An 18,926-nucleotide genomic window follows, 5' to 3' on the forward strand; every position below is an offset into this window, starting at 1 on the left:
GATTCTGTACCGATATAGCATACTGTAGTTCCCCGTCTCTGGAAACAATAGCACCAAAAACCCACTTTTTATATAGAGATCTGTAGTCTCTTACAGCCACTTTTTGTCCCACCTCGTAAACATGATCAAGAAATGTAACTCTCTTTCTGGTCTTCGCTTCTACTTCTCTGACTATGTCAGGCCGTGATAAGTCCAATCTCGTGTGCAATTCCCTTTTCAAAAATAATGATGCTGGACTATATCCAGTAGAAACCTGAGGTGCTCTTCTATAGGCTAGAAGAAAGATATTGAGAGCTTTCTGTTCGGGTAGGTTTTTACTTTTGAGACATCGTAATGCTTGCTTCAAGTTGAAAACATGTCGTTCCGCCTGTCCATTTGAAGCTGCATGATAAGGTGGTGAAGTGAGGTGTTGTATTCCACATGACTTCAGAAACTGTTGCATCTCTTCCCCCACAAACGTACTTTGATTGTCAGAGACTATGGTACCTGGCATTCCATAACGTGCAAACAAAGAGTCCAGAATACTGATCAATGTCTTAGAGTTCATGTTAGGAAAGATGTAAATTTCTGGCCATTTGGAATGAGCATCCACAATAAGTAAGTACGTCTTGTTCCCATACATGGCATAATCTATATGAATTCTTTCCCATGGTTTTGAAGGATATTCCCAGTAATGAATGTCATTTTTAGGTGGAGAACCTTTGAACTGAGCACAGCTAGGATAATTTCTGCAAAGTCTTTCAATATCTGTGTCAATTTTTGGCCAGTACACATATGATCTTGCTAACGCTTTCATTTTCACAATTCCCAGGTGACCCACATGTAGCTCTTCCAAGATTGAATTTTGAAATTTCTTGGGTATGTAGACTCTAAGTCCATTCATGATGCACCCACTTTGTAAGGAAAAGTTTCTATCTCTTGCACCTAAAGTGATACCTTGGCGTAATTTTTCCAATGTCGGCCTCAATTCAGGGTCTTGAGAAGAAGCGATAGCTATTTCTTTGTAGCTCATAGGAAGTTTTGACATGTGTTCCAGGTGATGCAATGAAACACTGTCCATTGAAAACAGTTCTTCACAAGCAAGTGGAAATCATGACAGACAATCTGCATTTCCATTATTTTCAGATTTCCTGTAACAAATGTCAAATTGAAAATTTTGCAGGAATAGAGCATAGTGAAGTAAGCGTGTAGCACATAATCCTGGTAACTTTGATTTTTTTCCAAATATGTGTATCAATGGTTGGTGATCTGTGATCAATGTGAATCTACGTCCCATCAAATAATAATGAAATTTTTCGATCCCCCATTTTATGGCTAGTGCTTCCTTATCAATTTGGCTATAGTTCCTTTCGCTATTAGTCAAAGTACGGGATGCAAAAGAAATTGGGCATTCTGATCCATCAGGAAGCATATGCGAGATGACGGCACCCAGTCCTCGAGGCCCTGCATCCACAGCTAACACAATTGGCTTTTGTGGATCATAGTGTACCAGAATTTTGTCCGACGCAATTTCTTCTTTGATTTTCCTGAAGCTTCCCTCACATGCTTGAGACCATTTAAATTTTGTATCCTTCTTTGTGAGATCATGTAAGGGTGCAGCAATTGCAGATAGTTGAGGAAAAAACTTTGCATAAAATGTAGCCCTTCCGAGAAAAGATTTCAATTCTTTCACGTTAGAAGGTCTTTGAATTTTCAAAATAGCTTCTACTTTGGCACTGGATTTCTTCACACCACCTGACGAAATAGTAAATCCTAGATAGTTGACTTCTTTGGCAAAAAATTCACACTTCTTAATATTGAGATGTAACCCATTTTCCCGTAAACGTTGGAAAACAGTTCTCAACTTGCAGAGTAACTCATGCTCATTTTCAGCAGCTAACAGAATGTCATCAAAGAAAATACATAGTCCTTCAATGTGGACACAGAGTAAAACTGAATCAATGTACTTTTGCCAGATAGCAGGGGCAGCATTTATTCCAAACATCAATCTTTTTGGTTGATACAGACCTTTATGTGTATTTAATGTGAGCAGCTTTGATGTAGCTTCATCAACAGGAATGCTGTGATATGCAGTGCGAATGTCCATTTTTGCAAAAATTTTCCCTTTGGACAACTTGGCAAACAGATCTTCTGTTCTTGGCACAGGATACTGTGGCACTTGTAATTGAGGATTGACTGTATGAGAATAGTCAGCACAAAGTCTAAGAGAACCATCTGGTTTTTTGACTGGAACAACTGGTGTAGCAAAGTCAGAAGTTTCTACTTTTTTGCAAAATACCTTCCACTTCAAGGTGCTGTAATTCTTTTTCCACCATGGGCTGTAATGCATAAGGAACAGGTCGAGCCTTCTGGAAGACTGGCTGTGAATGTTCTTTGAGAACTAATTTAGCAGTGCAATTAGATGCTTTCCCGAAGTTTCAGCAAAAATATCTCTGTACTCATTAACTAGATCCAAAACAGCTTCTTTTGTAGCTTTGACACTTTGTGTTTTTACTTGGTGGATGCGGTCCCACTTCAGCGACAGAGACCCTTTCCATTCGTGTCCATGTATTGAAGAAAAATCTTGTTCCACAATATAAACAGGCAGTTCCATTCGCTGATTTTCGTATGCAACAGCGACTTTGACAACTCCCATGGGAACAATAATATTCTGACTGTAGGTGTGAAATTTGACGTTGGTCTTGCTGAGAGGCTTGTCCGAAATTTGTCGAAATGTAGAATAGCTCAACAGAGCCTCTGCACTACCTGTGTCGATTTCCATTGCAACTGGATGACCTTCGATCAATACTGTAGTGAGCAGCGGATGATCACTTTTGATGTGATTCAATGAAAAAGTCTCACAGACATCCTCTAATTTGTGTAGCTTGGATTTACTTCGGCACACTTGTTGAACATGACCTTTTTTCCCACACAGTTTACAATGAAGATTTTTTTTCCTGCAAGAAGGAGCCTTGTGATTTTCATTACCACAACGGTAGCATTGTATTTTCATTGTAGAAAGAGCTTTAGCCTTTGGTAATTTGGCCTTAGCTTTCTTGTTTACCTCTTGCGTCATAGATGGCTTGAGTTCATTTACGGACTTGAAAGCAGTATTCTTTGAATGAAGAATATCTTGAGTACTCGACTGTGCTTGCTCTATTGCCAAAGCGAGTTTGAGAACCTTATCCAGATCGGGATCATCTTCTTCGAACATTCGGTCGAGCATGATTTTATCTAATAATCCACTAACGAAGACGTCTCTGAGCATCACCTTCAGCTGAGCCTCTGGGTAATTACATGGAATAGCAAGACGCCGTAATGCTGAAATGTAACTGGAGATGTAACGAGAAGAACACTGACTACGTCACGTCGGATGATTCTATTATTTACTTTTAGGTAAAGCAATTGCCCATCGAGAATAGCACATTAGCAATGGCGCTTTCCCGTTTGGCATCTTTAGCGCTATTTTGGCCTCCTAGAAATTTCACTAAAAGCGCCACGGCAGTGCTCTCGATAACGTCGTCATCGCAGTGTTTTTGTTGCGTAAACATCGGCTGTTCGACAGTGTCGTTTTAAGGCATTGTCGCATTAGATTCACAAAAATAAGATCTGGTTGAAATTTTCCAGAATTTACGTGGTAGGGCCTCAGAAAAATCACTTGGTCCGGGAAAGCCCGTGACGCTCTTACGACGGCTCAGTTGATCAAGCACTTACGGCACATTATTTTAATACAAAAAATATATATTTTATTCCGCAGAAGGGATCGAAAACTCCAGCCTTTTTTTAATAATCAGTTCCATGCATCAAGCTGAAGCCGAACACTGCTCGTATAAAACATTTTCGACCATGGCCCATATATCGCCATATGGCAATTTCCAACCAGTGGAATTGGGTGGGAAATGAAGTCTCCATCCATCGGTGGTCGCCCTAGGCTCGGTAGGTAAAGAACTTGCTTCAAATGTTCTATGCCCGGATTCAAACCCATGGCCCTTGATGGTAACTTTCGTAGTGGAAGACGAGCATCTTTAGCACTGCTGAAGACGAAGGATGGGCTGACAAAATCCAGCCTTGTAGTGTATTTAGATTTGTAAACAATAAATAACGACTAAATATATGGACAATGAGACAGACTCAAGACGTGCTGCGTCCGTTTTTCAACTGAACATCTTTACTCTACCAAACATAAACAAAAACATTGTGTTGCCACACACTTGCAACTAATAATAAGGATGAACTACATAATCGATATACAATCTATATATCATAATAGAGAGAGATATCATAAGCCTATATAGGAGAATTCTTATAATATTCTTTTTTTTTCTCGCTTAGTTCAGAATGGACGGCCGGTGAGAGATCCCAGCCAGGATCCCTGATTCACCATGAGAGGACCATTCTTCCGATGCCCTTAAGCATGGCCCCCCATATCTTGCAGCCGGGCTCTCAGATTGGAATCTTCGACAGGTCACTCTAAAATGAATTTATAGTTGTAAAAAGTGATTAGACTCATCCAGGGCCCCAGGGCTGGATCCCTGTCAGCCCTGCCCTTGGGGGGACATGCCCTTAAGGTGGCTATAGACGTAACTGCAAACTTGACAAGCAGGCATGCTCAATCTTTTTATTTGTCACCTATTTAACAAGCCCATATGAGTAGCTTCTGTCGAGAAAGTAAAAAAAGAAAAAAGACGATGATATGGCTATAAGAGAAGGTAAACAGAAGAAGAATGGCCAATTGCTAGCAGGTGGCACTCTCTTGCTGCGGTATAGAAATTAAACCGAGGAAAATGCCATATAATTTACAGTAGTAATAAATTATTATATTAATAATACTCCTTTTGTATTAAATTATTAATTTAAAGTAATTTAACAATTAATTTATTTCATTATTTTAGGAATTTAATTATTAATTTAAAGTAATTTTACTCCCTTTATTACTAAAGGATCACTACTCCCTTCGAATTTTTTTCTGTATCAAATATTTTAGTTCAAAATATTAAATTTAAATTTATAACAATTTTCGAGAACATCTTTTGACAAACGCCAACACAAAAAGCGCAGCTCACTCAAGCGTGAAGACTGACGGAGTTCACTGAAGCGTGACGAATACCCTCATAACAAGAGAGAACCGATTTGCGCCAACACATCCTTTACTGGCAACCCAGGGTAATTTTTATCCTTTCTCCGTGCCGAAATGGACCCTTTCCAGAGAGGGGGGTTCGCGTAACTCTTCTCATGATCTGAGGACTATAACAAGAGCGTCCTCTGTACTTTTTGCCTTTCTGAATCCAAATTGGTTCTCACTAAAAAAAATTAATGCTGTCAAAAAATTTAATTATTCTGGATTTAATTATTTTTTCTATGACCTTTGAGAAGACAGATAGTAAAGAAATCGGTCTGTAATTATTAACATTCTTTTTGTCCCCTTTCTTGAGTATTGGAGAAACGATTGCAAGTTTCAGGCACTCTGGAAATTCGCCAGTGATAAAACTTAAATTAAAAATAAACGATAAGACATCACTTACATATGGTGCAATGCACTTCAATGTCATGGAATAAATTTTGTCAAATCCTGACGATTTTTTGGAGTGTAAAGAATTTATTATACTCAATACTTCATGACTATCCGTAAGGTATATAAAAAAGGATTTCTCAAAAAAATTTAAATTTGAACAATTTAATGAATTACAATTATTAGGAACATAATTGTTACAAAAATTAGAAAAAAGTCATTAAAACATTCAGCAATATCAATTGGATTCATTATTGCACCAGTTGTTTCAGTAAAAACTGCGTCAATGCTGCTATATTTATCCTCACCAATTAATTTGTTAATTAAATGTCATTGAGATTTTGAATCACCGTTTGCTTGAATAAATGCTGCAGTATAATAGTCATTCTTATTTTGTTTTATATCACTGTTTAACATATTTCTAAATGTCTTGAAATTATATCGCAGCTCAATATCAAACGATTTCTTTTTAATTTCTTTCAATAATTTATGTTTAATTTTTTCATAAATTTTTTTCGTAATCCAGGGTTTTCTTATTCTTTTATTATACTTTACTCTAGTAGATGCATCAACACAATTCTTAATTAAATCCAAATAAGTATTCATTGCAGAGTTTGCAGATTCACAACTGTAAACAGTATCCCACGTAACCATTTTTACAAGATCAATCAATTGATTTTTATCAAGATAGGTAAAGCACCTTGTTTCACAATTTGAGTCATTGCTGTCATGATCCGTTTCTAAATAAAATAAAGCCATTTTATGATCAGTTATGCACAAATCGAGAAGTACAGTTTTTTTTAAATTTAAATTTCTGGATCTACAAAAAATATGATCTATGCAAGTTAACGTTTCATCGGTTTCTCTAGTTGGAGAATTAATTAACGATTCAAATCCAGATCTTGACATAAAATTAACATAAGAAAAAATATTTGAGTCTTCAGATCTTAAAATATCAATTTTTAAGTCACCGATCAAATACATATCTTTATCACGTTTATAATCAAGCAAATAATTAATTTTGTTTTTGAATGTGTCAATAGAATACATGTGATACCTGTAAATGCTTAATAAAATAAATTTGTATTTCCCGTAAGTGCAATCAACCAACAACGAATCAACAGATGTCATCTCATTTAAATGCAACTTATTAAAAATTATACTTTCAGAAAAAAATAGTGCTATACCACCAGAGCGATTTTTGTTTCCACATTTAAATAAACTTCTGTACCCATGTATCTTGTAAAACGAAGTTTCGCATTCAGAGATCCAGATTTCACTGAGTATTATTACTGAGGGTTTTATATCAAGCTGATCTAAATATGCTACAAAGATGTCAAAATTTGCACGTAAACTATGTATATTTAAATGGGCCATGGTAAGATTATTTATATTGTCATAACAAAATATGTTGAAATCATCAACTGTAGAAAATGTCAAATTCTGATCCATTTAAAAAAAAACAAGCAAAATCAATCACATACCTGAGTTACAAATTTTTCAATATATCTGAATTCACTACACGAAATGATCGATCAGTTTTAATGTGCAATGTTATGAAAATCGTATAAATTTAAAGTAATATGACATTTATTAAAGTATGAATCAAAATAACAATATATTAATAAAATTTACGGATTGCGAAAGAAAAAATAATAGCAATTTTTTTATCTTCTTTTATCTCTTATTACTTAAATTATTGTGGTGAAATATACTGTACACTTTGATTTATACGTGAATAATTTTTAATATAGACTAACAGAGCAACTGCTAGAATAAGTAGCTTTTCTTCATAACAGAACTCTCTATTGCACATTAATTTTACATAGACATCAAATTTAATTTTAGTGTTTGAATTCTTCATCAGTAGTTCATCTACAAAGTAATCTCGAACACTTTTGACTTTGTGGAAGGGCCCTGGGCAGGGAAAAGTAAACAGAAGACCAACTTGGGAAAGAATGTCTAATTTTTTTCAACAAAAATATTTTGTTTAAATTTCAAGCCCTAAATTACGAGAACCCATGCTTTCTATGATTATTTATTATTCGTAGCCGTTGCACTTTGGCTTGATTAATTTGATTTTTCGATTTACATAATTTTTGATTTCCTTGCACTATATGTAATCTTTGACATATCAATAAATTTTGTTTTTGCCGGAGATGCTCTGGGGGGGGGGGGGGGGGGCGAAGTGTTTACGATGCATCTTGCGACAGAGCCTGGGTGTCTCACAGTTTCTCCAGTAGAGCCCATGCAGAAATGAGATCTAGCTTGAACAGTCCCCAACGTTCCAAAAACCTAAGTCGGCAAATGAACTTCCCCAACATAACTTTCGTTACTTAAATTGTTCCGTTTGGGTATATAGGATTTTATGGTGACTTTTAAGAATATGGCAATGCTGTTAACAAGCTCTTTTTTTAATGGGAGCCATAAAAATAGTCTGTTCCTCTTTCTCAAAATTTTTCAGTGACGACTTAACCGAAATTAGCGACGAGTAAACGAGGGTTTAATAACATTGTGGTCTATGAGAGCTGGAAGGGTCTGAAGAAAAATGATGACTTAACCGGAGTGATGACTTATCAGGGTGACGACTTAATGAGGTTTTACTGTATTTAGTTTTACCAAGATTCAAGGTAAGGTCATTTGCAACAAACCATTTTCTAATTAAACGAAGGTCTTGGTTGATCTCAGCTGTTAATGTATTAATGTCATTTGAAGAGTACAATATTACTGAATCATCTGCATATTTTATCATGGTTACCAAAATGTTTAATTTTCAGAAATCATTTATTAAATTATGAAAAGTAATGGGGCCAAATTTGATCCCTGAGGGGACTCCTCTGTCTATTGTAGTATAATTACTTAATTGATTCTCTACTTTAACTATATGTTGATGATTGTTAAGGTAGGAGATGAACCAATTTAGTGTATTTCCTCTAATTCCACTGGAATCAAGTTTATTAATTAATGTGGAATGGTTCACATTATCAAATGCTTTGGAAGTATCTAAAAAAATAACAGTGTATCTATTCTTATCAATACTGCTGTATATTAATTTTGAGAAGTTTAACAAAGCATTTACAGTTCCTTGGTATTTTATGAACCTATATTGGTTTTCTGCAAAAAAGTTTGTGTATTGTAGAAATTTATAGATTCAGGATAAGATTTTTTCAATCATTTTGGAGAAAATTGGTAATATTGAAATTGGAAGGTAATTTGAGAAAGTATTTTTCATGCCAGATTTATAAATAGGAGTGATAGTTGCTCGTTTTAGAGATTTGGAAAAATTTGCTGTCTAATATGATGAATTTATAAATTTAATCAGAAAATCTATATTATTTTTGGCGAATTCTTTGAATAGAAAAATAGAACTTCCACAGTAATCAGATTTTAAATTTCTTAGGAGAAATGACATCAAGGTATTTATGACATCCACATCATACAAAGCAAAAGAATTCATGAGTGAGCATAAATAACTTTTATAATTGTCATCGTTAGTGTGATTGTAATTATTACAATTAATGTTTTTAAAATGTAGACTGAATTGATTTGCCAAGATTTGAGCATCTGAGAAAGTTGGCAATACTTGAGTTTGAGTTTTTTGATTAATGATTTTATTCCCAAATGACCATTTTTGCTGGTTTGTATTACATTCCAAAAACTGATTTTTGTAGTATTCATTTTTGGTATTTATGATTTTCCACTTCAAAGTATTAGCTAAACAGTGGTAGGCTGTTTTATATCTTGGGTCATGTGGATATCTTTTCAGTCTCTTATATAGTTTTCTTTTCTCTTGACTAATATAAAAATTTCATTCGTCATCCGGTTATTAAAAAAAAAAAATTTCTGGTGTGTAACATACTTGAAGCTGTTTTGAATTGAGTTTTGTGCCAATGTAAGATATTTTATAAGAAATATTTAATTTAATAAGAAATTTTCTCTGAAAATCACAAACACTTTCCTCAAATTTCTTAAGATTTATTAAAGGGGGAATAAAATTTATTGATGTAGATTACAGGGCATTTTTTGCTCACAAAGTAGCAAAATGCCTATGTGAAACTTATTGCAGTATAATATGCACTCTTGCATGTTCGAAATATTCATGGGTATAAAATATTTATTCTAGAACTCTATTACATTAATGTGATGTTACATTAATTAACGTTAAATTACATTAAATGTGATCAGACGTGCTAACTTTTGGAATCCAGAAATATGGAAATTCACCCGGGGTGGGGTTCTTTCCTGCGGACCAGATAAAAAAAAATTGTTGGTGTTTTAAATCAATTGAGAAAATTTTATGCATGGATATACTCAATTGTAACATATGGAATCTGTGCTTGGGGAGGTACTACTATACTAAGATAAATAAATTAGATAATATATATAATAAAATCAGATTCACAATAAAAACTAATCCCTCTAACCAAAACAAAACTGAGTGCCATGCATTATCCATAAGACAAAACTATATATACAGAATAATAAAATTAGTTATAGCAAATGAAGAATAGTTAATAAAGAATCGAAACAGATCTTCAAATAGATTAAGTATGGAATATCAAGTGCCAAAAACAAATAAAACTCTATTCACACACACAAAAAAAGTTTTAGTTACACTGCTCCAAAAATATTAAATAAATAGCAAACTGCCAATCATACTAATAAGAGAATGAATTATAATATTTTTGATTTAGCAAAGTATTTGAAACACTAATACAATCGAAATATTTACATTGAAAAATATTTTTTTTCAACGTTTACAATACATGTGTTCAATTTTTGTGCATAGAGATATCTATCATAAATATCTATATTTTCAACAATTTGCATGAACACTAATCAAAATTCGAAGAGGTAATACTATGAACAAGATATAATTATTGTTTTAATTTGTAATTTTTTTCAACATATTTTTGTGACGTTATAAAAATCCAATCATTGTGCATGCACACGAGCATAAATTACAAATTATTCGACCTTCTGGAAAGACAAGTAGTCCCTTGAGGGTCACAAAGTGGGTGTATATTTATGTCCATTTTTGTTTATTTTTGTCTTGTCATCTGTCTTTTTTTTGTATTTTGTAACACACTCTATTTTGTCCAATTAAAAAAAAAAAAAGTGCCCCCCCCCCTTCTCCCTAAGCAGGTCCTGCATAACCCTCGAGCAGAATATAATCTTGGATGCTATTAGTGGCGGATAATCTTGGGCATATGAAGTCATTGATGTCATCACATCCTGAAAGCTCAGGGAAAATCTTTAAAAAATTTGATGTAAATGAAATTAAAAAAATTTTCTTTCAAATCTGATTTTCTGCTGAGAGCCAGAGGAAGGGCAAAATATCTGGAGTCTCCGGTGGTCTGCAATTCATAAATTATTAACTAGTTAGTAAATTTATGTGTTGCGTTGCACATAAATTTCTACCTAGACAATAGTGAAAAACTGTTATCTGATAGAGTAAAAATCAAATTATTTTTTGGCATTGGTACCACAAAAAACACATTCTCCAGTAATACGATTTACAGTCACTCATAATGAAGTAGGAAAAAAAACAGACAAACTATTAGTCGAACAATGAAACAACAATACTCAATTTAACGATAAATCTCTATACAATGATATTTTTTCAAATCTTGTTTGGAATTACCTATAGTCTAATGCTAAACGCCTCTTTATACAATGATATCATTTACTATGATAAATTCCTCTATAACAATATTTTTTGCAGTGTTTTGAAGCTGTTACAACATTTTTATAGTTTGCTCAAAATAACCTTTGCTATATTTTTTTTACCTCCTCACCAGTTTTGCTATTTTGAGTGTTTAAAAATATTTGTATTTTGTGTTATCTACCCTCCGAAATTGTCAATGGAGTTGCTGTGAAGCTAATTTCTGTGTTATATACAAAAGTGTTGTAAACCATTTTACAGTAAGAAAAAACTAACTGAATTTTGTTATTCAAAACTAATCAATTATAATTTTTTGTTGCAAACAAATACATATTAATGCATTTTATGGGTTAACTAACAATGCCAATCCAGAGATGCCAACAAAACAACAGCATAAATTTTTTGGCCACTGATGACGCTATATAATCCCTCTATAACGGTATTTCTCTTGGTTCGTAGAGTATTTTGATATTGAGGTTTCACTACATTTGTACAGATGTAATCATGCACATTTGAGCAAAATGAAACATAATTTAATGCACGATGCACATTTTTTAATAATCTCAGCATTCCACATCTCATTTTAGAATAAGCAGAGCTTGTACTAATCAAAGGAGGCCAAAATTTTAATTAAAATCTTAGGAGTAATTAAATACTTAAAATAAAATATTCATTGTATTTTCTACATGATATGGGGGGGGGGGGTTTAGAACACAAGTGAACCAAGTCCCTCTTATCTGATTTCAAGAAATTGGCTCTCATGTTTTTTTTTTTGGCACAATCAACTCTACGGTGAACCATTCATTCTAATGTCACATTCTGAGGCATTGGAATGAAAAATTTCATAATGTGAAAAAAATAGACTTGGTTCCCAATTCCCACACACACTTGTGCACTGATCCCTACATATGATTGTGGATGTTTATTAGGCAAAAATGAATTTTTAAATGTTAAACATGCAAAATGTAATGTGTTTTATTTAACCAAAAGCCCAGTTACTAAACATTCTTTTGTCCTCCCCACTTTTTTTCCAAACCATTTAAAGAGAACTCCTTTGAATCTCTCTTGGTAGATTTTCTTTCTCTTTGATTCTTTTTTTTTTTTTTGCTCTTCAAAATTGTGAATAGCAAACTTCCAGAAATACAGAATCACTTTAGTACTTTACTTTTTTTCCCCTTTGGCTTTCAAAAAACTGCAGCATGGCTTCCATTTTTCAAACAACAGTGTTTTTGTCCTTGAAATTCACAATAATTAATTCACACATGATACCACCACAACCGACAGTGGAATCTAACCTAAAGTTTGGCAAATATGCACTAAAACTGTTCTGGAGGTTAGACTCTAAAGCAGCATTTCCCAAAGTGGGCAATATTGCCCCTAGGTGGGCGATGGAATGGTCTGGAGGGTGGCGATGGAAGCTATGGACTTAACATTGGATTCTATGGGTTCACTTGAGTTGGGGGCGATGAAAGTAAAAAAATTGCTTATAGAGGGGAAGCAATTCTTTGTTAAGACTCTTTGGGGAGCCACAGATAAGCGTTAATACGGGGAACCATGTGTAAAAAAAGTTAGAGAACCTCAGCATAAATAACAAACACAAAATTCACAGGACATGGAAAACTGTTATAAGAAAATTCATAATATCTGTGTTTGTTATAAGCGAGCCTGAATGTACTTGAAAAAGACACACACAGTGTTGTGATAAATTCAAACTAACTTTGATTTCTGGAAGTTGATTAGCAATATGCTTGGTATCCAAGATTTGTGGGAACAATTCCAGTGCTTTAAGTTTGAACTGCCCCAATGTCTAGAAAAATTGAATACAAAGAAATTTGACATGCATTATTAATCAATGTAATCACTGAATTGGAAAATATATTTTTTTAATCTGATTGCATTTAACAACAATTTAATGAGTTACATAGAAGAATCTAATAAATAATATGTATATATTTTGATAAGTCGAATCCTGCTTTAACGAATACCATTATAGTGAAAAATCTTGTTTTAACAAACACTTTTCTAATCCCCCAGATAAGTTTACATAGAAACAATGCAAAAACCTGGAATTTTGTTATAACGAAGGGTTTCTCTGGTTTCTTGGAGTTCATTATAACAGGATTTGACTGTATATCAATGCACAGTAGACTTGATAATCGAGCTGTGTACTAGTTTAGCCCACTCAGTATCTGTGCATAAAAGTTTGTAGTATTTAAATGGGTTTTTCCCACTAGCTTCCAGTAATACAGTGATTTTGGTAATCTGGCACACCCTCGTCTGATATGTGCTAAATTAGTACCAGTGATTCCCAACTGGTGTGCCCTGGCATCCTACGGTGTTGCGATATTGGCTAAGGGGTGTCACGAGATATTATGGAGATAAATCAAAAAAATATTGTCCACTTAAGGTCTTAAAATAAATTAAGTCAAATTAATTACTCTTATGCATACAACAACAGTGTTTTTGTTTTTGACGAATTATCGGATAAGTCGTCATCTGGTAGCAGTGTCAGCAATGTGAACTTTGGCCTGAGTTAGGTCTAGCTGTCCATGTACGTCCCCATTCAGCGCACACGAGCTCTAAGAAAAGAGGATTTGTTGACTTTGTAGTTTAGTGGTTTAGGGGGTTCACCCGGCAAATGAGAGGACGTGGGTTTGATTCCATGCAAGGCCAGTTGAATTGCCTTTCTTGGATTTACCTTTGCATCAGCCGGCAGCTGAAACTTCCGTAGTAATAGTAGAGAGTGACATCACCTTCGGATAAGCTGAAAGACCTCATCCGTCAACACTTGCAAACACACATTGCAAAATGCAATAGATATGTACTTTCCATCTCTTTCCACTGAGAATTTTGACTAGGTTGTCTCACCATTTGATTTCGCAGACAGTGCGAAGGAAATAGATTTCACTGTTTGCCAATGAGATGAATTATTTATTGATTTTTGCGCCGATTCGACATTCATAGGTAAGTACACCAAGAGTGAGGTGTCTGTGGCTGTTTTTTGGCTTGGACTGAGAGAGGACTATCCTAATCTAATGAAGAAATCAATTAATGCTTTTACCCTTTTCAACTCATATCTATGCAAGCAAGCTTTCTCTGCTATGGCGACAATAAAATACTAAGCAATAAATAGACTGCAAGATCTTGAGGACAATTTATGTAGTTCGTTGCCAACTGTAGAGCACAGATACTTGATATCAGGCCTTAAACATAAATCACAAGTTTCACATTAATGATTAATCGAACAAAACTCTATTGATGTATTTTTGCTCAGTGATTTTTGTTGTAGTAAACTGTATTCTGTATTCAAGGAAGGGTACCCCAAGTTTTTAATATTATTCCCAAGGGTGCCGCGAACTTAAAAAAATTGGGAAACGCTGGTCAAATATATTTCATAAATATATATAAAAATTAGCAGAAATACCCAAGTGTTTTCTTTGCAATCAAAGATTGCAGAAATCAGACTTATGAAGCGCTATCTAAACATGTTTTGTCACTATTTGGGAATTGGGTACATGCTCACTTTCATGAATAAATTTTGCTAACTTTTGATGTCAATTTTAAAATCAAGTTTGTGAAGTACCAAAAATATGTGACTGACAAACTTTTACAAATCCCAAGTATATCGATACATCTTTTTATTCAAATCAATAATTTGTTGTTTTTATACAAATGCTACAACAGGCGAAATGCCCAGTGAGGTGACTGAGAAAAGACGCTCATGAAGAATGTGGATGCCAAATATACAGTAAAACCTTGATAAGTCACTACCTCACATTATTGAAAAATTATGATGGCTTAAGCGGAGTGACGACTTAGGGGCCCTTTAAGTATTACATCATCATCGATGGGGGGGGGGGGGGTCCCGATTTGCTGACTTTTGATGACAAGGGGGTAGGGGGGGGGTTTGGATGATATGATCAACCACCCTTTATGAAAATATGAAATATTTTTAATGGCATCTTACTCTGTGCGCCAAAAAAGAGAAAAACCTTTCGATAGTTTGTGGGCACTTGAAGTAACATTTCCCCCCCCCCCCCTATTGATAAGTGCCCTACAGAGCCATTTTAATGATCTCAATATGTTTCGCGGATCCAAGTGATCTCGAAATGTGTCCGGGCTGCTTAAGTGCTGTGGAACTGAGCTACGATTTCAATGATCTCTAATTATATGCCGCGGATCATTCAAATAATCTAAGAATGTGCTGCGGGTAACTTGAGTGATGTAGAACCGCACTGAGAGCTGCTTAAGTGCTCTAAAACTATGTCACATGTCATTACATTTCTCTCGTTTTCGTCATCTTGTCTTGATACATATTCTGTTTAAAACAGAAGTAGATCGTAGAATATTTTGTCACTCAGATTCGTAAAACTTTTGATTAATAAGTTTAATTTGATTTCTGCTGTCACAAAATGCCGTTGATGAGGACATTTGACGAAGTTGGTGATAGCAAATGGCATAAGTAGCCAAAACTTTGCATCACAGGAAATTTACGTGTGAAGACAGACGAATCTTCTTTCCATACCCAGTCTCTTTGTTTGGTCGGAGAAGAGGGCATTTAAATACTTTGCTTTCTACCAGTAATCCGGTCATTGTCGAGAAAGGTTCTACAATGTGCAGTAGAAGAGTAGGAAAAATAAATACAGGGGATAAGAAATTTGTCATGAAGAAGCTCTCCGAAATTCTAGGGTTCATAGATTTTCACCCCTCTGGTAGGTAAAGAGTTAAATTTGCTGGAAAAAAAAAATACATTGAGCAATCACATATCAGTTAAAAATAGGGAGTAAAAACAGATATACTCAGATTGAATTTTTTATGAAAATGAATGTCTTTTTTTTGAAAAAAAATAGCTGGAAACAGCGATTGAAGGGTTTTTGTTGTTGTTCTGTAGATGAGCTGTAATTTGCATAGTTTGACCCCATTTTATACGTTGTCGGAAGTCTAGGCACAAAACCCTGGGGAGGGGGGCCCTCAAGCTAATTCCATTTACGGCCCCAAGAAATAAACTTGCAGAGAAAACAAATAACATCATCGAAAAGTCAGTTTTCATTCTGACATAACTTCAAAGTTTCTAAAGGGAAAATTTTGTTTTTGGCACAAGATGGTGCAGAATTGAAGAATTTCTACATTTTTGTAGCAGAATGTAGCAAACGAGGGGAAATTGTCAAAATTATAACAAATGTCTGAAATTGTAGCAATTGTAGCAGATTTTCCACTCCTGTAATTTTTCTGACCATCAAATAACCTTGTAGATAATTTTAAAAACATCAAATTGATCCCTCCCAAAAAATGGCATGTTATACATTAATACTTTAAAAAAAAGCAGCATATATCAAGATTTACATTAGATTAGGACAGCAAATGTTATGTCTTCTATCCAAAACAATGAATGATAGTAGTCTTGAACATTCCACTCTTTAATTTTGAGATGAAAATATTTTAACTTCCGTATTAGCTAGCATGCCAGGAAATGGGAGATTCCAAGCAATTCTTGAATATCTGAACCCGAAGAATAGATTGAAATGGCCAACCTGAACCTTATCTGATTTTCTGCACCTTAAGGTCCTATATGTATTATCACTGTATCATTTTTACCACAACAAATACCATAATAAAAATGCATAAAACGGGAAATGTTTATTTTTTTGTTTACTTACATCTGGCAATTTCCCATAGTACATGTTCACCAAATGAAAAATATCTAAAAATGCAGAATGAAATATGACAATCTTTTTCTTCATCGCTTCAAATAACAACCTTAGTTGAATTGCATTGTCAATATCTTCCTGCAACACATTTTTTTTTTAAATAATTGAATTTGAAGGTCAATTCAATAAACAAAAAAAAAATTTATTTGCTTCATTTAGACATAATTGAAATTCATTTAAAATCTTGAAATTAAAAAACAACAACAAAATGCATCAAAGAAATATTTGCAGCACAGTAAATTTACATATGCAACTTCATTGTGCAGCAAAAATTTTGCTGCAAAACCATGAGCATACCTGTAAGTTTTCCTAAATTTGGAAATTTGCATCTCTCAAATATACAGGGTGATTCAAAACTCAACATACGACCTTTTTGCTTTTTGGGAGATAGAAAACACAAAAACAAACAGAATCACACAAATCTGGAGGATAAATAAAGATGCAGAAATGACAAGCCGTCCCATGGTCACTACAATGGCCTGATTTATTTAGTCTGGATTTCTTCTTGTGGGAGCCCTGAAAGCCATGGTCAACGAGACGCTTGTCGACTCTGACCTCGTAGGCTGCAAATGTCTATGGAATGAGAATTTTTGCAAGAGTTCAACAATCAATGCATTGCTGTTGTGAAGAGTGCATAGCTGTGAATGGTAAGAACTTTGAGTACTTGTTGTGACACTTTATGTGTACGCACACTGTCCTCATGTAAGGTATTGCTAAATAAAGTTTTTCCACCCATTATTGGCTTGTCATTTGTACATCTATGTTTATCCCCCAGCTGGATTGTTTTATTTGTGTCTTCTACCTCCCCTTAAAGTTTGTATGTTGAGTTTTGAATCACCCTGTATAGACAATATGTAGTCAAAATATGCTTCATAACATATCACATCTTATGATTATAATGGCAGGTCAAATCTGTTTATGACCCTGGTTTCCTTAGAGAACATTAGAAACTGCCATCAAAACTGGGTATAGTTTTCACCTGCTTGTCTCTTCCCTAACAGGAATTCCTCAAAAACATATACACATTGCAACGTGTAAAAATTCATTAAAACCCTAACCTCTTCCCTACCACTGTACCTTCATGGCACTTGATTGTGGAGGGCGTTACGCTGACACTGGCCTTTACGATGTCTGCCTTTAACCGTCCCAACATCAACAGAGTAATCTTCAGTGGTGTCATGGTTAATCATCAATAGATTCCAGCAGACTGGAATTGCATAGTGTTCAGCAATGAATCTGTGTTTACCAAGTGGGAAATATGGAATGGTACAGAGGGGCGGTAGAACATAGGATTTCATAGGTTGGCTTGAGTTAGAGGGTGATGGGAAAAAAATATTAAGAAGAGTGGCAATGAAACAAAAAATTTGAAAAAACTTAGCTAAATGATATATTGATGACATCCTGAAGCTGATTTTGTTTATATTACATGGAACTAACTGGCAATGTACATGATTGCATGCACCTGCCCATGTATGAAAAACTTGTATTTGTTGCTAACAATGGCCCAATGTTGTTTTTATATTTCTACTAGCTTACCCGTAGCGCGATCTCGGAAGAAAGGAAATTCAAGGAAACTCGTTATGATAAAATTCAATTTATATTGTGTCATTTTCATTGAAACTTATTCATTTTCATATGGAAAACATTTCAAAGCGCTGTTTTAATTCTATTTATTTATTAGAGTGCTTGTGGAGATACACAATATTTTTTGTTTTTCCGTCTGGTGCATACACAAATAAATCAGAAGTTTTCCCGCCACATGAGCTGGCCACATACAGTTGTCCATGTGAGAAGCAGTACGGATTCTCAAAATCTAGCCCACACACTTGCAACGATTGTGCTTTGTTGATGGTCATTGCAAAAGCGAGTTGCACCGGAAACTGTAAACGTTTGAATTCAAATGGCATATCTGTTGGGATCATCAGAATACGTGGCAACAATACATCTTCCCCCTTGAATTTCCCATTCAAAATTGTAGCTTCGATGACATTGTTCATCATCTTTTTCACCGAAAGTCTTGTACCGTTGCGAAGTCGGGGTGGATTGATGTTTCGGAGAAGAATGA

The 18,926-nt window shown here is 34.6% G+C and overlaps 1 protein-coding gene across 3 annotated transcripts in view; it reads right to left on the reverse strand.

The window, feature by feature from the left end:
- LOC149070377 (poly(A)-specific ribonuclease PARN-like) overlaps positions 1-18,926 on the reverse strand; it is a 205,844-nt gene that overhangs the window by 29,845 nt on the left and 157,073 nt on the right. For 2 of the 3 annotated variants that reach the window (XM_089249733.1, XM_089249735.1), the window contains 2 exons: positions 16,811-16,939; positions 12,871-12,960 (listed from right to left, as the gene is read on the reverse strand). In XM_089249733.1, coding sequence (XP_089105859.1) covers positions 12,871-12,960; positions 16,811-16,939 — 219 coding nt within the window. The remainder of the gene's footprint in view (positions 1-12,870; positions 12,961-16,810; positions 16,940-18,926) is intronic. The other variant, XM_089249734.1, reaches the window with a different exon arrangement.

Source organism: Pholcus phalangioides, unplaced genomic scaffold, assembly GCF_987345545.1.
Source record: "Pholcus phalangioides strain wild (caught in Gottingen) unplaced genomic scaffold, Ppha-v1.0 ptg000022l_1, whole genome shotgun sequence".
NCBI classification, from domain to species: domain Eukaryota; kingdom Metazoa; phylum Arthropoda; class Arachnida; order Araneae; family Pholcidae; genus Pholcus; species Pholcus phalangioides.